This window comes from Delphinapterus leucas, chromosome 20 (assembly GCF_059928025.1).
Source record: "Delphinapterus leucas isolate spDelLeu-1000000601 "Yukka" chromosome 20, BTC_Dleu_Yukka2, whole genome shotgun sequence".
NCBI classification, from domain to species: Eukaryota; Metazoa; Chordata; class Mammalia; order Artiodactyla; family Monodontidae; genus Delphinapterus; species Delphinapterus leucas.
In genome coordinates, this window is record NC_143148.1 from 25,904,406 (window position 1) to 25,928,536 (window position 24,131).

The 24,131-nt window shown below is 43.3% G+C and overlaps 1 protein-coding gene across 5 annotated transcripts in view; it reads right to left on the reverse strand.

The window, feature by feature from the left end:
- N4BP1 (NEDD4 binding protein 1) overlaps window positions 1-20,057 on the reverse strand; it is a 47,819-nt gene extending 27,762 nt beyond the window's left edge. For 2 of the 5 annotated variants that reach the window (XM_022555202.3, XM_022555201.3), the window contains exon 1: window positions 19,656-20,055. In XM_022555202.3, coding sequence (XP_022410910.2) covers window positions 19,656-19,853 — 198 coding nt within the window. In that variant the 5' untranslated portion in view covers window positions 19,854-20,055. Of the gene's footprint in view, window positions 1-365; window positions 6,410-19,655 lie in introns of those variants that run through there. The other 3 variants (XM_089902999.1, XM_089902998.1, XM_089902997.1) reach the window with 2 other exon arrangements.
- Between the last annotated feature and the right edge of the window lie 4,074 nt (window positions 20,058-24,131).

The following is a 24,131-nucleotide window of genomic DNA, read 5'->3' on the forward strand; positions in this document are numbered from 1 at the left end:
CCCCTTCCTCCTGCTTCTGCCTCCTGCCAAAAACCTGATGGCCCTGCAAGGTGAGGCATGCCCTCTTGTCTTGGGAAATGTTAAGTAATCAAACTCTTCTTTCAATGGCATTGACTTCTCCGTGCCATCACTCAGTCACCTCCATAATTTAAACTCCTGTGGGTATAAATTTTAGAACACCACCATCATATGGGTTCCTTTACCCTCAGTCTCTACCCTCCCTGCTCTCTCTTGTATGTTACAGCTATCTCATCAATTCCACGTACATACATTTGAAATCCTATCAGATGATGTCATAAATTTTACTTTCAACCCTTAACTCACTTTAAAGAACTCAACAGGAGAAAGTAATCTATTGTATTTACCCAGATATAGTATATCATTTCTGTCTGAAGAACTTCCTTCAGCAATTCTTTTCCAGCAGGCTACTGGCAATGATTTTAGTGTTTTCTTCAACTGAGAATGCTTTATCATGCTTTATTTCACTTTCATCTCACTTGACAGAAAATTCTTGGTTAAAAGTCCTTTTCTTTCACCACTTAAATGATATTGTGTCACTTCTCTGGTCTCCATGGTTTCTGATGAGAAATCTGTACTCACTGTAGTTGCTGTTCCCTGAACTGTGTTTTTGTCTTGATACTTTCATGATTTTTAATGTGTCTTCGGTTTTCAGCAGTGTGGTTATGACATGTTTGGTGTGGAATTCTTTGAGTTTATTATGCTTGAGTTCACAGTTTCTTGAATCATTATGTTTACATCTTCTGCCAAACTTGGGAAGTCTTCAGCTATTATTTCTCCAAATATTTTTTTTAGCACCACACTTTCTCCTCTACTCACCTTGTTCAGATTAGATAACTTCCATTGTTCTATCTTCAAGTTCATTGACTACTCCGTCATCTCCATTTAAAAACTGAGTTCAGGGACTTCCCTGGTGTTCCAGTGGTAAACAATCCGCCTTCCAGTGCAGCGGATTCGGGTTCGAGCCCTCGTCAGGGAACTAAGATCCCACATGCCACAGGGCAAATAAGCCCTCGCGCCACAACTACTAAGCTCGCACGCCTTAACTAGAGAGCCTGCATGTTGCAAACTACAGAGCCCACGCACCACAAATACAGAGCCCACACACTCTAGAGCCTGCACGCCACAACTATAGAAGAGAAAACCTGCACTCCACAACTAGAGAGAAGCCCGTGTGCCACAACGAAGAGCCCTCACGCTGCAATGAAAGATCCTGTGTGCTGCAACTAAGACCTGACGCAGCCAAAAATTAATTAATTAATCTTTAAAAAAATAAAAACTGAGTTCATCCAGAGAGGTGTTATTTAGGTTATTGTAGTTTTCAGTTCTAACCTTTTCATTTGGTTCTTCTTTATGTCTTCTATTTCTTTGCTGAAACTTTCTCTTTTACTATTAGCTTTAAGAGTACTTGTGATTGCTTGTTGGAGCATTTTTATAACACATGTCTTAAATTCTTTGTTAAATAATTCCAACACCTGTGTCATCCTGGCACTGGTGTCCACTGTTTTTTCTCATGAGATTGGTATTTTCCTCATTCTTCATATGCCAAGTAATTTTGTATTGTATCCATTTTGAATATTATGAGTTCTGTGTCTTGTTTAAACCCATGATGAATGTCAACATTTCTGTTCTAGCAGGTAATTGACCTAGTTAGATTCAGGTTGCAAGCTGTACCCAGTCTTCTGTGAGCTGTGGTCCCAATATCAGTTCAGTTTTTAAAGCCTCTGCAGTGCTATTTGTATCTGTCCCACATGTGCGATACCCAGTGGCCAATCTGGGACCTGGATGGTGGTTTTTCTATTGTTCTCAAAAGTCTTTGTTTTGCTGATAAGGAGTAGATCCATGCACATGTGTAGCTTGGGGATGAACCTAGGAGATCACACACAACTTTTATGGAGTCATTTTCCTGAGCTCCTCCCTCTCTGCCATCTTTCTAGTGTTTTCTGCTTCCCTGCGCTCTTCTTTTCAGTCCTCCAGTCAGAAAGATGGGGCTTTGGTTACCCCACTTTGCCTTACACTTCTGCAACTGTGTCTGGTCCATCCAAAGGACAGAGAGGGAGAGAAAGCAATGACACTGGCCGCATCCTCCTGGAACCACAACCCCACCAATCAGAGAGGAAGGTTCTCCTCCTTCAGAATTTTGAGTCCTGCAAGCTCCCACTGCCACCATCATAGGACTGTTTGGAAACTGGTGTGCAATGGAATGAAGAAAAACAAAAACGGATTTTGGCACAGTATTACATGCTCCATTTTCTGCCCCTTGAGTTAAACTAGAGGGCTTCTCCAGGTGCTCCTTTTGTGCCTTAGTGCCCATTTCCACTTCCAGATTAGGCTGTATTGAGTTCAGGCTGAGAGATAACAATGGAAAAAATGGTAAACTCACTACTGGTTTGGTGGTACTGTGAATTCTGGTTTTCTTTCCCAATCTGCCTGCTACTGTTTACTTTTCAGAGTCCTTAAATACCTGTTCCATGCATTCTGTCCAGGTTTTATCACTATATTCACAGGGCTGGCAGGGTAGAGTCTATCTTACTCAGAACTGGAGCTGCTCCCTGCTGCCTGCTAATATGTAAATGATGCTGCCTGTTTAGCTTAAGTAAGTGTATGGTTGAATTCACAGGAGTCAAATACTGCTGACTACTATGCAGCCACTGGATAAGAAAAAGTGGATTACATCCACTCAGTGGAATGCCAGCAACAGTGAGCCAGCCTGGAAAGAAGAGCTTTCTTCTCCAGATAACAGACTTCCAAAAAAAAAATATCCTCTCAAACAACGGCTAATTCTCTAATTGATCCAAGGTAAAGGCCACTTATCAACAGATCCTGCCCAGACACAAGGCTTCCAACTGGCTTTTCAGATTTAGTACGAAACATTAAAAAAAAAAAAAACCCATGTCAGAAGAAAGTCTGGCAAATATGAAGACAGAAACCAATAAAGCAGAACGCAAAATTTAGAAAAACTGGAGGAAAGTAGGTAATGCAGGGAGAAAACTTAAACAGAATTTTAATTACTGCTTTCAAACAGATATAAGATGATAATGAATTCATAAAACAGATATCAAAATGCTAAGAAAAAAATAATTAGAATAAGAGCACTAGCAAATTACGAACATGATGGCCAAAACAGAGTCAATAGAAGAACCAAAAGACAAAGTGGACAAAATGCCTCCAAAAGTATCAGAAAAAGAAAGAAATGAGAGAAAAGAAACTTTAAACGTCCATCTAGGATATCCTAAGTCCAAATAACTGGCATTCCAAAAAGACAGAATGGCACTTGATAAAGAAATAACACAAATCATTTCCTGGAACTAAAATGCATAAGACCCCATGCATTAGTGAAAAAAGTTACATTAAATCTTGTTTGGGAGCCAGTGCACCCAGATCCCACCTTGAAAGGGTCCACAGAATATCCAAGCATGATTACTTTTTAAAGGCCCACTAGAGAAAAATCCTGTGGGCGGGGTGGGAATAGGGCACACATAAAGGAATGATAATCAGAATGTCAAATTCTCAGTAGCAAGTCTGGATAGTCAGGGAAAACAGGGTAGCAATGCATTCAAAATGCTAAGGGAAAATGATCTTCAATCTATAATTCTATAACATCCACATTACATACCAAATATAAAGCAGAATAAAGACATTTCTAGCATGCCAAAGGCTGAGAAAATTACTCCCATGGATTCTTTTCTTGAGAAACTATTTTAAGATGAAGGCCACCAAAAATATGAGAGATAAAGTAATTAGTAAATTCCATCCAAGAGTGGCAAATAGGAGTCCACAGAGTTTAGCCATGCGGCAGATAAGCTGAGCAACCAGCTGACTGGAGGAGGGAAGAGGACTCCAGGGGTGTTCTCCCAGAAAAAGAGGCTTAAAGAATAGTTAAGATATAAAGAAATATTTATATCTTAAGATGTAAAGGAATATTTGTAAAATATTAGGGATGTTTAAAGCAAATTTCATAAGTAGGTAAGAAAAGGGCAGATAAAAATCCCAGGAAAAATTAAAAGCTATACCAGAAAGAGAACATAATGTAATATAATAAAGTACTTGGCCTTGCAACAAGTAGTATTTATATGTCATAATTATATAAACCTGTTTCTTGCTTTAACTAAAAAAACCAAAAACCAAACAAACAAAAAACTATGTTGGTGTCTTAGTCTGTTTGGGCTACTGTAACAAAATGCCATACTGAGTGGCTTATAAACAACAGATATTTCTTTCAGCTCTGGAGGCTCGAAGTCCAAAATCAGAGTGACAGCACGGTCGGGTGAGGGCCCTCTTCCAGACTGTGGACTTCTTGTTGTGTCCTCACATGGTGGAAGGGGCAATGGAGCTCTCTCAAGCCTCTTTTCTAAGGGTATTAATCTCATCCATGGGGGTTCTGTCCTCATGACCTAATCATCCCCCAAAGGCCCTATTCTCCTAATACCACCACATCGGGCATGAGGATTTCAACATTCATTAATTTTGAGGAGACACAAATATCCAGACCATAGCAATTGAGAAAATGGGCCTAGTTTTTGCCTCATCATTTATCGTATAGAAAGTGCATAATGCCTAATATTGATAAGAAATAGCAGTATATTATTTATAATTATTTAGGTAAACATCAGAACAAACAGCTAAAAACAATGCGAAGTAGTTACCTTCAGGAAGCTAGGGTGGGGTAGAAGCAAAGGGACTGCTATTCTTAATAAAAACTCTAGTACTTGATTTGTTTTAAACATGTGCATATATTATTTTATTACATTCCCTACTTCCTAATTTTAATAAAAAAGTTTAAAAGTGGATGCATAACATGCTGTGATGCTGTATGACAAGATTACAGAGGGCCTCAGGAGAGCTCCTATTGTGTAAGCACTAGGAAGACTGGCAGAGAAGTGCCCAATACAAGCACAGCTGTCTGACATTATCCCCCAAGTAACCAAAACTATTAATGCAAGATTAACTGCATAGATTTGAGGAAGAGCTGTGCTAGGAGTTTGTTATAGCTTCACATACCCAAAACTCCTTTTTGTGTGTCCCCTAAGAGGAATGAGTAATTATCCCTTGAGATTCAGATTCAATTTTTTCATTAACAATTTACTCTTGGGAAATTACTAATAGCAACAATTGATTTCTATACTCCAGTTCAGGAGTGAGCAATAAAGTATACAGGCGTAGAGTGTTACAAAAATGTCTGGCCATCAGTTGTATTGGTAAGAAAGATTCTGTGGATCTATGTAGTCATCATTTGCATTTGGCTGGATTTGGTACCTGAACATTTGAATGTTAGTCAAAATTGTTTCCCCTCCATCCTGCAGCATTCATATATTGTTTTACTTTACTCAGGATTTTAAGAAAAAAGGGGGGGGGCATATAATATACACAACAGTAACTTCCCTTTCGTATGGCAAAATGAATTTCTGTTATTCTACTTTCTACAAATTCAGCTCTTCTCAACTATATAACAATTCACGAATCAGAGAGAAGCTCCTGGCAACCCCTGCCATTCAGAACATAGCTAAAACCAGAAAGGATCAAAGTGGCTATTCAAGAGTCTGCAGGTTTGGCCTGGGGAAAGGGTTCTTGGCACCACTCTTCACTATCTACCACCTCTTATTTATGGGCACACACTTCAGGGACTTTATCAGATTGTCTCCCAGATTGCACAGGGTTTGAAGCAGCTGAATGAAAATATAAAAGAAACAGCATAGGGTGCTGCTACCTGCAGAGCACGCAACAGCAAATGATAATTGACAGCACAAGTGCAAAAATAAGGAAGACATAATGGTTAAAAAACATAGCAACTTGAGATCATCTATCATGAGTGTAGAACTGACACGCTCTGGCAGCTGCCAGGAGCATAACTGCACCCTGGCACAAATATAACCGAAGATACTCAAATCCACCACAAATCAAGGAGAAGGGAGAAAGTACAAAGGCAAGGAGGCTCCTAATACATTACAGATAGATTTCTAAAACTGTTCGGACCAGTAGTTCTCTGCTTTGGCTGCACACTTCAGGATTCTAAAGATTTCTTATAACTTAAGATACTCTTGCATAAATGGTGATATATGTTATCTCTAAGAGAAAAGAAAGTAGGAGGATTAATATGATTTTTAGACTTTGACATATGAGTCCTACAGAGCGTACATAAATTAGAAGCACCATAGTGCCTTAGATAAAACAAACTTTTAATATCATTACCTACATATCTGTAACAGGTCCATTTTAACCTGTTAAGATAACATGTCTCTATCTGGTCACCTACATTAATAATATCACTATAAAATAAAAATAACCATTTTAGTCATTTTTCCAATGCATTTCCAACATTTGCTTTCTGTTCCATCTTTCTCCTCAGTCTTATTTCCAAAATGCCGACCGAGCTCTTCCCCAGGAGGAGCAACTTAACTGCCCCACAGGGACTTCCCTGTATGCTCGCTCTGAGTCTACTTCTGGAGACAGACCAGGGGCCGCACTCTGCCCTAGACCTCATCCCCATTACATCTGTAAATCTCTGAAATTCTACAGCTTCCAAAACTTTCAGCTCTCCTGAGCAACTTATCTTCACTCTTACCCAAATAATGTCTTCAGGTCCCCAACCTCATTTCTGTCAATTTTCTCACTCTTCGTAAAAGATGTTATTTAACCAGAGCCTGGAGGCCAACAGATATGAATTCCTTTGACTGCCTCTCTGTTTTCATCTAAAAATTCTACCTTTCACAAATTCTTCTCCTTGCTTCTGCTTCAAAGCCATGCCATTCTCCCAGACCTTGATTCATCCCTCCCCCTTTAGCCACCTACCCCGTCCCTCTGTCTACAAACATGCGTGAGCCTTCCTGATCCCCCAGAACACTTCCCTCAGCCCGACTGCCTATGCATGCAACCACTCAGTCTTTTCATCTTCACACTTTTTGAAAAAGTAGCCTAAAGCCCTTTCCCTGTCAACCCCTTGAAATCTGGATTCTGCCCCCACTCAAGCTGAAACCACTTTCCTGAATGACAACTAATGCCAAACCCAAAGGCCCTTTTCTCTGTACTCTCCTACGTGGGCTCTCTACTTACTTGGTAGGTGGCACGATATCTACTGTTGACCAACTTCTTGACAAGTTCTTTCCCTTCCACACTTCTGAGATACCACTAGCTGTCCTTACTTCCTATCTTTCTGACTATCCTCCCAAATCCTTTGCTGCCTTTTCCTACTGTACATTAAATGCAGATATTCCGTGAGGTTCTGTCTTGGTCCTCTCCCTCAATTATACTCTAATAGGCTTTTCAAGTTCCAACCGTAACTTTTATTTCTCTGATGGTAACTCCAAATGTCCACCTCTAGCCTTTAATACTGTTAGGCTGCAGACTATCCCCTGGGCATTTCTACCTATCCCACAAGTGCCTCAAACTTTACAGGTCTGAATCAGAGCTCTCAGCTCTCCTCCACTCCATCTTTGGTCCAAGTTCCTTTCTATGAAACGTAGATGCCTAGATTCAAAGCTTTCTTTCCTCTTCCTTCACTTGCAATCCTTCACAAACCTAGTTGCATGTGAACACTACAACCAACACTAACCTCTTCTTTCTGTTGCCAGTCTTGTCCCACTCCACTGCCTTGTAACAGTATAAAAGCTATGCCTGAAAGCACACCCTTCACCTCCTTACTCAAATACTTTCTAAAGCTCCTCACTGCGAAGGATTAATGTTCAAGATCCTCAGAATTATACTCAAAGTCTTTGTTGGTTTGGACTTCAGCATGTTTTCTTATTTTTGGAGCCTAATTTAACCCTTCCTTCAAGAATTGGCAAAAATGGGGTGGGAGGATGTTAATCTGTTTTCTACACACAACAGTATCTTATTATTTAAACAAGAGCATTTATCATAACTCTCCCAGACAGTGTGGGTACTGGCCTTGGTTTTAACCAGAGGTGTTTCTGCTCTTCCTGGGGGAACTAGCAATGTCAGGACACAATTCTGGTTGTCACAACTGAAGAGGTGCTCCTGGCACCTTGGGGGTAGAGGCCAGAGATGCTGCTAAACATCCTGCAGCGTACATTACAACCCCCTACAACCAAAGTATTAGCTGACCAAAATGTCAATAGTGCCACTGTTGAGAAGACCTGAAATCAATCAATAAATGTCTAACAAATACATGTCAAAACAGGAATTAGGAAGTTTGGGAACGCAGGCTGACATCCAGCCTAGTAGTATCAATGATGTGCGTAACATTGTTTAAGAGAGAGTGTGGCCAAATGACAAAAAAGTTGGGGAGGGTGTTCATTTTAATAGATTGCATAACATTAAGAAAAATTATCAAACACTTCTAAATATGGCAAAAGGACGGCCTCTCAATCACAACGGAGCACTCTCTTTCGCCCACCCAAAGATGATTTACTTCTCTGGGAAATGTACCTTTGTCTTACACACCATTTATTATTGATTAGGGCCCGGACTGTGATGCTACATGTCAAAATGTAGATTTCTGTCCAGCAGAGATGCCAATTATCTCCATCTGGTAGAAATGGTTATAACTTCACTGCTTTGTAAGATATTAGCCAGTTTATATCTACAAGCAATTCTATTCCATCATTTCTTTTTTTTTGGTGCAGATACTCAGAGCCTCAAATAATCAGATCCTCAAAAGCTCTTTGAAACACCTTTCCATTCCTTTCGGTTCCCTCATTTATGAGATACCTGACTGTCTGAAAGTCATGTTTATAACTTTTAAAATAAATTTTCACTTTGGCAGTCTTGTAGGACCAATGGAGATGTCCAAGTGAGCTCACCTGCTTGGAGCTATTAAACTGAGTGGCCCAAGAAGGGTACCTCATTGGCTCTGGGAGCCCAGGTTTACCTAATTTGGGCTCCTAGAGTGAATCCCAAGCAGGAAGTGAATTTTACTAATGCTGTTACCCTGTTCTTTTCTCTTCTGATTTTGTGTTTTCACTTTATGGTTCTTCGCCACATGTCCGTTTCCACACTGCCTCAGGGACCAAGTGGCTACAGACTACCAGGTCAGTCTCACACATGAATCTAGTCTGCAGGAATCTGAGTTTTACAGTCTGACCACGGGGCGATCTGTCACCAGATAACAGGGATCCACTTTCTGTGGCATGAGAGACTACAGGAAAATCTGGTTTTAGTCTTTTCTGTTCTTCTGTTTGTGCAAGAACATGTCTCAGGACTACTGACAGAAGAACAGCCCTTATGAAATCTGGGCCAGTTTTGTGTTTTTGGATTACTTTCGACCTGTGGCTACAATTAGGGAACCAAAGCTGAAAGCTCTCTGTGTGTCTGTCTCTATAAATGAGAAAAAGCCTTTACTTCTTCATGGTGTGAATGTGAAATATGTTCTTATCTCCAGGGGTTATTAATAAAGTAGATAATAAAGTTTCTTAAAGAATTTCTGTTCGGGGCTTCCCTGGTGGTGCAGTGGTTGAGAGTCTGCCTGCAGATGCAGGGGACACGGGTTTGTGCCCCGGTCCGGGACGATCCCACATGCCACGGAGCGGCTGGGCCCGTGAGCCATGGCCGCTGAGCCTGCGCGTCTGGAGCCTGTGCTCCACAACGGGAGAGGCCACAACAGTGAGAGGCCCATGTACCACAAACAAAAAAGAATTTCTGTTCGAATTGGTTTATAGAGAACAAGCTTTTACATAAATCTATATATCTAGAACTCCTAGAAAATAAAGAAACTAAACATCCAAACTTATAATGTGTTAGCTTTTTAAGGACAAAAGAGAAAAAATGCAAAATGCACAGAAGCTGAAACTTCAAAGGCATCTGTATTTAGAATCCAAATTCATGTAATAAAAATAATCCTTAGGGAATTCCCTGGCGGTCCAGTGGTTAGGAAGCAGCGCATTCACTGCTGTGGCCCAGGTTCAATCCCTGGTCCCCTGGTTGGGGAACTAAGATCCTGCAGGCCGCAAGACATGGCCAAAAAAAAAAAAAAATCCTTGGACAAATCAATCTGACTTGATAATTTTAATGCTAATTTAAAAATAGATGGCCTTTCTCTGATTTTATCAGTGCAGAGTACAATGCATCATAAGATTTTTTTAACTTAAAAGTTTTCTTTCATGAAGAGACTGATTATGAAAAATAAAAATTTATACATTAAACTAAATTGAATTATAACACTGCTACATTTTTTGATATCAGAAGTTATGTTGCTCAGTATTTGTCAGCTTAAGCATAATTTCCAACATCCTTAGTTAACTTTAAGACCCTGGTTGGACCAACAGTAAATGGTTAACTAATGGACACTCTTTGGATACATGGCTAATTTCCAAGTGAGAGACGCCAAGCATAAACACACACATTACACATGTTTTCTTTTTAGTATAACCACAATGTCATTACTGCACCCAAGAAAATGAACAATAATTCCTTAGTATCATCTAATACCTAGTCTGTATTTAATGTGTTTTTCCAGTTGCTCTGTTCTAATTATTCTGATTTTTTCCCCACCATAATTACACAATTCTTGTCTTGCTTAGTATGTCACATATAGAATTAGTATGCACTCTTTTGTGTATGGCTTTTTTCACTTGGCATACTATTTTTGAGATCCATCCACATTACTGCATGTCTCAGTAATTTGCTCTTTTCTATTGCTATGTAGTATACCACTCTGAATGTCTTTTACACCTAAACTATCTTTGATGTTTCGCAAAGGTCCCCAGGCAATCAATCACAAAGATTTGACTTTCACCTTATAAGGATGCTAAAACTATTAATTTCATTGGGTTACTCTGAATTTCTTAAATCACAAACACTTATTAACTGTGTCAAATCAAAAGGGAAGCTTGGTCTACTTCTACTGAGTCTCTCTACTTTCCATGGCAATGTAGTTACTTGCTCAGGATCATTAAGAATCTGTCCTCCTTTTTACTAGGACAAAATTAGACAAATTCATTGTGCAACACAGACCATAATTAGAATGTCATATTTAAGAATAAACCTCACTTAATCAGGTATGGCAAGGTTACTATTAAAAAACAAGGATTGTAGTTCATCTATGGAACCAACTCAGGATACTGCTCTGGTGGTACCTACTCTGTGGCATGCAGTATAAAGAAAGTCCCTGCCTGGCAGGCAAGAAATTTTAGCATATTTTGGGAATCTTGAGGAGAGAAGCATTCATCCAAATGTATAAATGCTACAGGTGAAGTATGTAGAGATGATTTTCTTGATTTTTTTTGGAGATTTGCTTCCTAGCTTTAAAATAGAAGAGACAAAAGAGGCAACTAAAACCAAAAACAAATGAAAACCACCCAGCTACTGAAAAGGTAACCTAAGGTTCCTTATGAAATTTCCAGAGAGGATAATTCTCTAGTGTTAGTAATTGCTAATACCTCTTGCCATACTCTATATACAATCAGGCTAGTCTACATGCATATATATGTGTGTGTGTGTGTGTGTGTGTGTGTGTGTGTGTGTGTGTGTGTGTGTGTGTGTGATCAAGAGTAATCTTTGAGGCTATTTATAACTACAAAGGCACAATTAACACAAATTACAGAAACTCTGGAAGTAAGGTAAAAGAATAGCTGCATGCTCTCTCAGTGTCATTCTAGAGAACTGTCTAGCAGGCCCGACCAAGGATTATTTCATAGCTAGGGCAGCACTGTCCAATACAACTTTCTGTAATGACATATGTTCTGTATCTGCACTGTACAAATTGGTATCCAATAGCTACATCATGGCCACTGAGCACGTGAAATACAACTGAGGAAATGAATATTTAACTTCACTGAATTTTAATTAAACAGCCACATGTGGTAGTGGCAATACACTGGACAGTGTAAATCCAGCCTTCAAACTATTTTTGTACGGGCCCTAAGAATTGTTTTTACCTTTTAAAGGGTTGTAAAAAGCAAAAACAAAGAATATGAGACAGAGACCCTGTATGGTTCATAAAGTCTGAAACTATTTATCGCCTGGCCCTTTACAGAAAAAGCTCGCCCATGTTTGTATGCTCTAGCGGAATGTGTTTTTTGTTTGACATACTATTTATATTGAAAAAGGCCCAGAATCTGTGAAATTACACATTTAACTTGCATATTTTTGTCCAGTAAAGACACATATGATTTCTGTGACAACCCCCAAATTACTGTTTCATTATCCTGTAGGACGTGAAAAGTTTTGTATCCAATCTAGCAGTCTTATTTCAACATTCTTTTTCAGTACCTATATTCATTTCCTGTACTGTTCCTTGAACCAGTTTTCCTATCCAGCTAGTTCCCTCAAAAATGAGTTATAAATAAATGCTTGACATGTGCTCACCTTGTATCTTTAGGAATTACATTTTAATTAAAAACAAAAAATAAAGTACTCATTTAAAAAATTCCTATTTACAAAAACAAAACTAAAAAAATGGTGAGGATTCAAGGCATATTTTGAGAAGTAGATAATATGATGTGGCAGTCATTCCTGTTGTCTACCAATATCCACGTTCTGCTTCTTTAACAAACAGAACCCAGATTTTCTTCAGGGCAGCAATGTGTCTAGTTAAAACTGAACATTTCCTAGCTCTCTTTCCTGCAAGTATTGGCTATATGACATAGTTCTGGCCAGAAAGAGATAAGGAAAAGTCTGCTGGGGTGTTGTAGAAAGGTGTTGTGGCTTCTTCCTTCCTTCTTGAAATAGAGACTTGATGGCTGGAGCTGTAGTAGGTATTCTGTGACCATGAGGGAAAGGCCAAAACAACTGCAGAGACCTTCACCCTGACAGCTCCTAACCACTGCTCAGCCTTGGACTGTTGTTTATCTTAAGGCTTTTTATTGAGTGAAAGAAAACTAAACCATTTTGTATAATTTCTATCACTGCAGCCAAATCCTGATCTATCTGTCAGTCTAACTGTTAGAGATATATCATCCGCATTAACCTATTATAACAAAGTAATGACTTTATTATCTTAATTTAAAAAATACCAGGGTTAATAATGAAACATACAGTGAACTAAACACGTAGGTTCAAGAATGGATAAAGATCCCAGATGACTGGTAGATAGGGATTTTCGATGAAAAGGTGTCATAATCACAACCGACTTTTACATAGAAAATTCAGATGTGAATCCACACAGTTCTTATTCAACAGTTAAAGTAATCCTGTAAGCACTAAGACTGAACAAAACTTTCTCTAAGTTCAAAGGAACCTCTTAAATTAACAATTAAAAGAAATAATTCAGTTTCTTTAAACAAAAGGATTTTCCTATGTTGCTTCCATATGACATAACTTATTTTTATAAAAAACAGTTCTTTAATTAATTACTGTAAGGATTTCCCCCCTATAATTCTGTTTCTGAAATGCAAGCCTTCTAACTTCATACAATTATATTAATTTAGTAAAAAGTCAACATAGAACAAAATGTTGTCCCTGATTTAATTAAAACCCTGTAATACTAGCTGGTAAACAAATAGGGAAGAGGAAACTACAGTCATGAGCAATCACTTTGACCCTAGTACAATGAGCGTGAGTATCCCTTATTTCAACATTCTGGTATAACCCCAAAATATTAACCACAAAAGAGACTGAACAAACCTCTGTTTCTTGAGAAGATGATTTTCACAACCATGGTGAGTTAAAAACTATCATTCTAGAAAAAGCAAAAAGGCCTCCAACCTCCTTTCTGGTAAAATCAAAACAAAAAACTCTTGTCACTACCCAGTATTACATCTATAAATTATTTCCTCCATGAACAAATCTACTGTTCAAGAATTCATTCATGAAACCAGGTACCAGGTTCTTCTAACGGAAAAGGAAATAAAACAATATAGGGTCCATCTTAACCCTCAGAAGTCAATGAAGTAACAGGCCACTTCTACTGGAATTGCGTTTTCTTTACCCTTATCTTTCTCCTCTCTTACTCCACAAATATGCAAGCAAAAACTCAGGTAGAGGACAATCATCAACTCTTCATAAGACCCTCTCTTCTTTTCCTCTCAAATTAAAAGCAGACTGGATGTTAGCCTACCTTACCACAGTTTCTCAGGTGCATTGTAATTTCAATGTTTAAGACTGGTGAGTCCTCCAAATTACTCTCCTTATAAGTCCTCCAGATCGGTGTTCTTGGTAGGTCACTGGCTATGCTTCACGGTGGCTATTCACTGCCATGAAGTAATGCCTGAAATAACACCACCTGATGGGCAGCTGCAGGTAGCAAATTCAGTACCCTAAAGGTTCGGGGGAAACCATACAACAAGTAGCCATGCTGTTTACTTCCAATTACTCCTCTTTTGTTTGTCAACCTCCAGGACAGGCTCCTAGCTCACCAACTAACTTTAGCACCCAATTCCCTGCTATGGACCTCCATGATCTCAGCACTGCATTATCTCTAGATGGCTCACATGTCCATCCTTTAGCCTCTCACTTCTCTAAGTTGAAAGGAACGCTTCCACTTCACCCATGACCACTGAGGTACCACCCCTTGGTTCTCAGAATTCCTCCAGATCCAAGATTCTGATCTATGAAATGCTTCTTTAACTACCACCTCTAGAATTCTCCAACACTTACTGAAACTGTCCTCTGCCTGCATGATTCCCTGAGTCTAGGAGGGGACACGGTCTAAGGTCCTGTCCCTCCCTTTATTCTTACAGTTCATTATGCCCTTCTGCCTTCACCTGCCTCCTCTCCAGTCTGAACCTCTCAAGCTATTAGTTCACTAACAGTAGAAGGTAAGTCTTGCATATTTTTGGACTGTCCTAGCTCAAATAAGGCTGACCATTCAGAAACAGTTCCTGGGCCCCGTTTTGCCTTGCTCAATTGCACCTCAGATTCCTTTAGTCTTTATGTGCTGGCTTCACCAACATCCTGAGTGGGGGAAATCATCACCTACTTGAGAATTTCTGGATCAAGTGATACTATAAATTCAAACCACCTAACCTTCCCTGGCCCTCACTTCAAGTCCACAGTCCTTTTTTGTTTTTTTCTAATGCAACTCCAACAGTTCCACTGTATCTGTGTTGACATATTGCACTGTCTTCAAGTTCTCACCCTCCCTCTCTGGGCATAAACTGGCATCCCACTTTACTAAGACAGTACTATAGGCCATTAAGGCCTTCAATTACCCACTTCACCAAATGGGAAAAAAAATGTGTATCCTCACTTATCTTGTCTCCTACTACCTAAAGCAGAGGTCCTAAAAAGGCAGTCCAAAAGCTGAATCTGGTCCACTGCCATGTTTTGTTTAGCATATGTGGTTGCTTTCTATTTTTCTTTTTTTAGAATGTGTACTTTAAAAAGAATGTATTAGTGCAAAACTTTTACTGAGATGTAATTCACAGCATACATGGTTTTTAAAACAAATTAGCTGCCTCTTAAAACAAAACAAAAAACCAAAACAAAACAGATTTCCCATTACAAAATGCAGACTACTGGCTTCCCTTGGGCGAGAAGATCAGACATCACTAGGCCCATATGTGTAACCAGCTGACACTGAGCATGAGCGTCTGCCCTCTCCCACAGGGCATGAGGACCTCGGTTCACCCGTTCCTTCCAACCAGCCAGCCACTTCCCTACGCAGTCCCCCACCTAGTCCCAGGGGCTCTTTGATCTAAGGGAAGGATCTAACTCTTTGCACTCCCCAGGACTGAGATCTCTTCAGCCTCATCTCTCCTCACCCAGGCCAGACTCCAAGATCCCACCCCTGCTTTGAATCTTCGATTTCTTTGTGGTCAGTGCCTCCACTTCTTCTCTGACATTCAATCCTCAACTTCCTTTGTTTCCATGACGTCTGCCACCTTGGACTTCAGTCCCCTCCCACTGGGCCCCTATGGACAATGCCCGCTTTTGGTTTCCCTCTCACTTTCAGACATTGCTTCTCTAGCCCTTGTAGTAATGTCACATTGCTATAAACGTTCTAAACACTTATCCCCAATTTCTATACTTACATCATCAGTAGCCAACAATGGACCTGATGGTGGAGGCATTGAAATGACAGCATCACTGGTGTTCTTACAACCTTCCATTACTCTCCGCTGCCTCCCTGCTTGGTAAAACCCACGTTCTTTAGCAGGTCGCACGTGCTTTGTGAGCTGGCACCTTCCCCCATTCCTGTCCTTCACTGGAGGAATCCATGAAAAAACGGGACTACCTCATATCCCTGTGATTTTGCACATGCTCTTCCTTCTGGAAAACTCTCATTCATCCTCCAGCATCCCACTGGGCAGAACAACCCTTCCTCTCCTATATTACTTGCACATACTTCAACTCTTAAATGTTGTTTCCAACTTTCTCCCCTACTAGGCTGTGGGTTCCTTGAGGTCCAGAGGCAACAGCTAGTGTATTTCCTGGCACAGAAGTTTTCTTTAAGTATCGGCTACCCGGTCCCACCAACCTACAGGTCAAACAACGTATCCACCACCCTTCCTGACACCAGGGCTTCAAACCTCTCCCTCAATCCCTGCATCCACTCAGTTGCCAAGTCCCAGTGAAAACCGTGTCACCCCACCCATGTCCAGTTCTAAACTGGAACAAAGTTCCTTCCACAGTTGGGTCTGCCTGTCTTCAAATACAGAGTTTCAAGCAAATCCTTCCTCTCCCAAATCCTCACTGACTCCCTACTGATAAGGCCCAGTGGCCTTAGCACAGCATTTGGGTCCCTGGAGGCTTCATCTCTCACAGGGCAGCATGACTCTTCCTACCCAGACACTCCATGTTGTTCTGGCTTCAAGGCCCTTGCTTGCAGCCACCTCTACCTGGGAATCTTCCCAGATCTTCAAAGCCCAGCTCAAGTACTGCTTCCTCCAACAAATTTCCCCTCTGACAAAAGTGGTCACTCAAGAGCATGTGCCTTTTTTAAAAAAACAAAAACTTCCCAGGACATTATCACTTTCTACCAGTAGCCCCATCTCACCTCTCTCCAGTGAATGGAGCCCTAACTAACTAAAGCTCCACATTCTCCTCTACTCAAGCGTTTTCTAAAGGGTAGTGAACTAACATTTTTAAAGGAGGAAAACAACATGAACCACTTGATGGGACCCACAAAGCTGCTTGGAGACTCTACCAGCTAGTTTAGAAAAGTCCTTACTCTAAGTCCTCCTTCCCCCAAACCCTCTCCTCCTCCAGCTTAACTTAAAAGATTGTATACGCCGAAGATTGTTCTCCTGTTCTCAATTTTTTTTTTTTTTTAGCCACACTATGGGACATGCGGGATCTTAGTTCCCCGACCAGGGATCGAAGCCGTGCCCCCTGCAGTGGAAGCACAGAGTCCTAACCGCTGGACCGCCAGGGAATTCCCTTCCGTTTTTTTTTTTTTTAATTTATTTATTTAATTTATTTTTTTTTGTCTCTGTTGGGTCTTCGTTGCTGCGTGTGGGCTTTCTCTAGTTGTGGCGAGCGAGGGCTACTCTTTGGTGCGGTGTGCGGGCTTCTCATTGCAGTGGCTTCTCTTGTTGCAGAGAACGGGCTCTAGGCGCACGGGCTTCGGTAGTTGTGGCTTGTGGGCTCTAGAGCGCAGGCTCAGTAGTTGTGGCGCATGGGCTTAGTTGCTGCGAGGCATGTGGGATCTTCCCGGACCATGGCTCGAACCCGTGTCCCCTGCATTGGCAGGCGGATTCTTAACCACTGCGCCACCAGGGAAGCCCCTTCCCTCTGTTCTTAATTTTTAAAAATCAAGTTAATGGTTTTCTCTTCCTTAAAGGAATGTAAAACACACTCCAAAATGAATTAACAAGAACAAGAAGCCCTTGAGTATGGCATTCAACTTTCCCCCATAAATCTCAAAGGGAAAAAAAGGATTTCTTATAAGTGGGAGAGTTGGATTATGAGTAGCACACATCAAAAAGATAAATGGGCAGGTGACACATGCTACCAATATACTGTAAGACACACCTTTTCCAATTAGCTTATGCTGAACTGCATGGCAGGGACAAGCAAGGCAACTGGAGTTGGGAGGGTCCAGCAGGGTTTTTCTGTAGAGCAAAAGAAGCACTTTCCATGCTTGCAGTGAGCCTTGAGCAAAGCTGAACTGGGATCAGGCAGAGCACACAGTAAAAGCAGTGAGACTAGTTAGACTACAGCGGAGATTTAAACTGAGAGCTGCTAAGGCAGAGAATTAGGAAAACAAAGTGGGGTTGAATAAATAAGTGTTTTGTAAATCAGAAAAGTTTAGAGTGAATGAGATAGGCAACAGGAGGCTCTACTAGATCCCAGGGCAGGAGAATGCCTTTTTGTGGGAGGATTAGTCTAAGGCAAGTTGTACTGGGGAGGGAGGGAAGGCAATGAAATAAGGGAGAGGGCACATACCAAGAAAGAAGGTCTTAACTGCTGCAAAAATAATGGAAAAGGAAGGAATGAATGCATGTAAGAGACTTTCAGAAGCCATAATAGGACTTAGTCATGTCAAACTTTTTAGCCCTGGGGAGTGGGAAGAAATTGGGTAGCTGGGGAGAAAACAAGGAGGGGACTGGGAAGGAGTTAGACCAGGCAACTGGTTCAAAACAATCAAGAACAGGAAAGCAAGCTCGATTCAACACCTGCAGTGCTTTAAGTTAAGCTGTGGAGAAGGATCGTGCAGTTAAGTGTCCTACCTCCTCTAAGCGCGCTAAGAGCAAGCATACAGGCTTCTGTTTTAATCTAAGAAAGTCAAGAGTCACAGCTAATCAGATTCTTCAAGGGCACTGTGAAATTTCCGAAGTACGATGCCAAAAATGGATCCCCACCCCCAGTGCTCAGCATCTGGGAGGTAGCTATCAAGAGCAAGGTCTCTGGAAACAAACTCCCTCGGTCTGAATCCTGGCTCTCCCACGTACTCGATGGGAAAACCTGGAGAAACCTGGCTCCCCGGGAGGGGGAGGATGTACTCTTGCACTATTTGGGCTTGGGGAGGGAAGGGAGTAGCTGAAGGTGCCCGAAGTAAGTCTAAGTGTGAAATGCTGATTTAGAGAGAAGGTGAGTCACCTCTTCGAAAGTTTCAGTTTCCCCAGCTGTTAAAAACAGGAAGATAATAAAATCTACCTCCCTGGGTTTTTTAAGGACTGAATTCGATAATCCTTCCGAAGTATTGAACATAACTTCTGATGTGCTACAACCGTTCGATAAATGCTAGTGGTACACAAAATCAATACAAGGAATAATGCTATTTTTAATACTATTATTAATCATCCCTATCTCTTCTTGATATTCTCCGAGTATTGTACTACTGTGATCGTTCTGTCAGATTCTCAGAGGGGTCTGACATCCCCAAGAGGTTCAGAATCCCTGTAGCGGAGACCTGGGAAGAGAGAAGTGGCTGAGGTGGTAGGCCAGGAGGCTGCGGGCCCAGCCATCAGGCCCTGCGCACCAGCCCGCGGGCTGGGGGGAAAGATAACAACAGACAACACTCTCAACGCGTTCACTCCGTGCCTGCCAGCCACTGCGCTCTGCGCTCTACGCACATCACCTACTCCAATCCTCGCGACAGCCTTCCGAGTCAGCTGCTTTCGTCAGCGCCACTTTACAAATGGGGAAACTGAGGCGCCCGGGATGAAACCGCTAGCCCAAGGTCACATGGCTCTAGAGCGGAGGCTCGGGAGACCGCGCTCTCACCACCGCGCCTGGCTCGGTCAGCGCAGGAAGGGCAGGGAAAAAGGGGGTGGGGACGCCCAGGGACCCCGATCGACAGAAGGCCGCGGGGGCCGGGCTGGGGAAGGCGATCGCGCGGGGACGGCGGCCGGACTCACCTTGGCGCTGTGCACCGCTTCTTGCGCCCCGCGGAGCTGCAGCCAGATGCGCGCAGGGAGCGGTTCCTCAGCCCCGAGCGCGCCAAGCACGGCCAGGCTCACGCCGAACAGGCCCTCGATGCGGCCGCGGCTCCGTTCCAGCAGCGCCGCCTTCTCGGCGGGCGCCGTGAACTCGTCCAGTACCGCCCGGGCCGCCATGGCGGGCGCGGCCTCCCGCGGCGGCGCCGGGGGCCGGCGGCGGCGACGCCCCCTCAGCGTGCTGCCCCTGTACCCGAGCTCGTCAGGCGGCGTCGGCCCTCCAGGCCGCCTTGGCCCGGCCCGCGCCCTGCCGCCTGGCCGGATGCCCAGCTACACCATCCCGCCGCGGCAGCCGCAGCTGGGCAACTGCGGATGAAAAGCCCCTTCGCCGCCGCCGCCACCCCCGCCGCCGCCGCGGGCCGGGCCCCGCCGCCGCGCATGCGCCCCGCTCTCTGCCGTCATTGAGTGTCGCCACCCCCTGGGGGGGGGCGCGGAGGCGACGAAAGTGTACGTCACGCACAGTCGCCATGTTTGTTGAGGGCCCAACGATGGCTGTAGAGGGGGGTCTGGGTGGTCTTTGGTCAGGCCACGACGCTTTTGCGTGGCCTGGTGGATGATGAACTTATGGTTTTACATATGGGGAAATTGAGGCTCCGAGCCAGTAGTCGGGACTGACCCAGTGTCACACAAGGGATTTGGCTTGCTTTCAGACAGCTTGAAGCCCACTATAGCACTCTAGCAAACTGAGTTATCCAGCTTCTCATTTATTGATAGATGTTTTTTTCTCTTCCTCCCTCGATCCCTCCCCCACCTCTCTCTGTCTCTCGCTCTGTCTCTGTCTCTCTTTCTCTCTCTCCCTTTCCTTTGCTTTCCGTTGTTTTTTCAGTAAAAATGGTAACAGGAAGAGAAGAAAATGGGAATAATGTGTATGGAGAATTGAAAAGCAAAGAAATGATTAAGGAAAGGTCAAGAGAGTGTTTTCTTCTGGGAAGGGAGGAGGAGAATGTGTTATAGAAGAGGTACAAGAAGTGTGGGACTAGGGGCTTCTCCGTGATTTTAGTGGGGTACTTGGGCAAGTACACCCTAAGCCCTCTCCAGGTCTGTTTTCCCATCTGTAAATTCAAGGGTTGCTCTAGTTATCTCCGAATTCTTTTCCAGATATTATGTTCTCTGTGTCCATGAAAGCAGATTGTGGAAGATAGTGGTTTCCTTTCTCTGGGCTAAATATTGTGGGTATAGTAGATAGTTAGGGACCATGGGCGTATTATTTAACTTGTCTAAGTCGTAATTTCTCATCTGGAAATGTGGGTAACAATAGTACTTCCTACTGTGAAAATTAAGGTAGTACCTGGACACAGTAAATGATCATGAAATACTAGCTATTATTATCGTTAAATTAGCAATATATTTAAGGCTCCATTTTCACAGAAAAGCTTTGTGTGGATTATGCAACCATACTGAACTTAATGGGCCTGGGAGCCCCCTCCCGCTGTATAGATTCCCCCTTGAGGAGAAAAAAGGGGAACTAAAGATGTTGCAGTTGGAAAGGCCAAGTGGGAATGGTCTTGGTAAGAGGGATTACCCAAGGTAAAACCTGTCAAGGATCCGGGCTCCTGGGGTTTTCCATATGCCTCAGAAATTCAGACAGGTGTGGTCCCCTGGTGCCCCACCAAAGGATGACTCAGCACAGGGAAGAGAGCCACTAGGCTCACAGACTGACAACTTCCTGCTCCCCTGGGCTTTTCCCTGGGTGTCCACACAGCCAGCAGCCTTCCTCCATCAGGTAGATGACCTGAGATTGGCTGAGGCAGGTCAGGTGGAGAGTGTGGCCTTGCAGATAGACTGCACCCAGAGCAGGAGTCAACACAACGTGTTATTTCCTGTCTTCCTGGTGCACTCACCTTACATGGAATTGCTGTTGTTCAGTGATTGGACAGGGCTTTCCCCAGGGCGGTTCCTGTTTGCTCCCAGCAACTTCCCTGCTGGTGAGTCTTACTTGCTTAATTATTAGGGCTGAGAAGAGGCTGCTTTGAAAAACACACTACAGGTCCTTCCCCTTCCCCCCAAGAAACCTGCCCTAAAACAACACTAGTAGTTCATACACACAACCACAGAAGAAAATTGGGCCTTTAGACTGTGTTCAGAAGTCACTGGGTTGGTGTATCGCCAGAGACACAGCTTTGGGATTTTTTCCCTCTGTTTAGAACACTTGCCAGTTCATATCTGGTCAGCATTTCCCTTTAGGGAACTCTCAAGGTTTCCTGAGTGTAGGGAACAAGGAGAGAGAGGGAGAGAGAGAAATCCCCTTTTAGGAAACTCCCTTGCTTCCTGTAGTTTCTGAACCACAACTTCCGTCACTTGGCCAGTCTTGCCTACCTGGCTGGCCTCACCACCCAGGACAGTTAGCACCAGGGATAAGACCTTCACGGAGTCTATATTCCAGATACTGTAGCTGTTTGTTTTCTCTAATCTCCATATCAACCCATGAGAGGGTGTTGAGGGAATCACTTATTTCCCCTTCTCATATTTTCATTGTGAGGGCAGGCGGTGGATTCCTACCCTTTTCTCCAGCAGGGCTGACTGTGGAAGAACACATGCAGTGCCCCTTGCCAGGTCTCCCCCAGGGCAGGAGAAGAACTTCTCTGACCCCACTGACGGCTGACTTTCTGAGAAGGATCAGTGCTGGGTTGGGCCGCCCTGCCCCCAGAGAGGGTGTATTATTATCTGCTGTCTGCGGTTGCCCACCGTGTCAGTGACTGTGTGAAGTATTTTCACTCAACCACATCCTCCAGTCCAGCTTTGTCAGTAATAAAGATGACACTTTGATCTCTAACTGTCTGACACCTGCTTTTATTTCTCAGTCCTGAATGCAGGAGGGTCAGGAAGAGTGTTTACTGGCTTCCTAAAACTCCAGCAGTGGTTGATATTTTTATCATTCCTATTTTAAAGATGAGGAAAGAGAAGCATAGAGAGGTTCTGGAACGTTCCACAGAGCTGGTAAGTGAAGTGCTAGGAACAGGCATTTGAATCCTGGCAGTTTGACTCTGTACTGGGTGTTATATACGCAACCGGCTCCCTTTTCTGCCCTTGTACAAAAGCAAGAGGAAATAACATGTTCTCATGACTAACCCCTTAATGTTTGGACCCTCCTTGCCTTGGGATGCTCTCAAAAGCAGGCAGACTCGAACCTGTCATATTGCTTGGCTCACCAACCAGTCCAATAAACAGACTCAAGATGGAGTTTTTTCCCGGGTTCTTTGTTTTTGGTGTAATAACACCTAGGGCTTAGAGTAAGGAACAGGAATACAACTGTGCTTCAGCCTCACAGAAATTTTAATACATTGGCAAACTGTTCAGTGTCTCTTATCTCCCTTGTCACTAGTCCAAGTTACCGTCATCTCTCCCTTTGACAGCTGTGGGGTCTCTCCCACATTCTTCCTGGCCTCTCTCTAAATTTCAGGAGCTACAACTGCTGGAAGGTTGGGAGAAATTACTCTGTGGCCAGAGTAATCTTCTCAAGTTACAAATTTCATCAGCTAATCTCTTGCTTAAGACCTTACAAGAGCTTCGCATTATGCTCAGAATAAAATTCAAACTCTAACTTGGCTTGCAGCACTTGCAAGACCCATCCCCTGCTTTCTTCTCCTCCCTCCACCTGGCCCAGGTTATACTGCCCAAGGGTATTTGCACAAGCTGTTGCTTCCTCTAGCTTTCTTTTCACTGGCTTAACGCCTGCTCAGCCATCAGATCTCAGTTCTGGGAGTGACTTGTTCACGAATTCATTCACTGGTCTCTCTGATGAGTCAAGTCCCCTGGTCCCAGGCTCATGGGGCACTGTGGCCCTCTCACTCACAGCACTAGGGCCAGTTTTACAGGCATTTGTGTGATATGACTGGTGCATGTCCATCTCCAGATGTCATCAGAACTTCAGCTCCAGGGGGCCAGTGATCTGAGCCTGGATTGAGCTAGAAGTATTCCAGGAATGGAGAGCAGCCCTTCTTGGCTGGAATGTGCTGAGGCAGGGGGGCACCCGCAGGTAAAATAGGGTTGGATCCTCCAGAACCTGGTGGGCCAACTACTTTTGGCTGCGTTGGGTCTTTGTTGCTGCTTGTGGGCTTTCTCTAGTTGCGGCGAGCGAAGGCTACTCTTCCTTGCGGTGTGCAGGCTTCTCATTGCGGTGGCTTCTCTTGTTGCGGAGCACGGGCTCTAGGCACGTGGGCTTCAGACGTTGCAGTATGCGGGCTCAGTAGTTGTGGCTCACGGGCTCTAGAGCACAGGCTCAGTAGTTGTGGCGTATGGGCTTAGTTGCTCCACAGCATGTGGGATCTTCCTGGACCAGGGCTCGAACCTGTGTCCCCTGCATTGGCAGGCAGATTCTTAACCACTGCACCACCAGGGAAGTCCTTTCCCATGTTTTTAAACAGCAAGTGCACCATTTATTTTATGTTCCAAGATCTT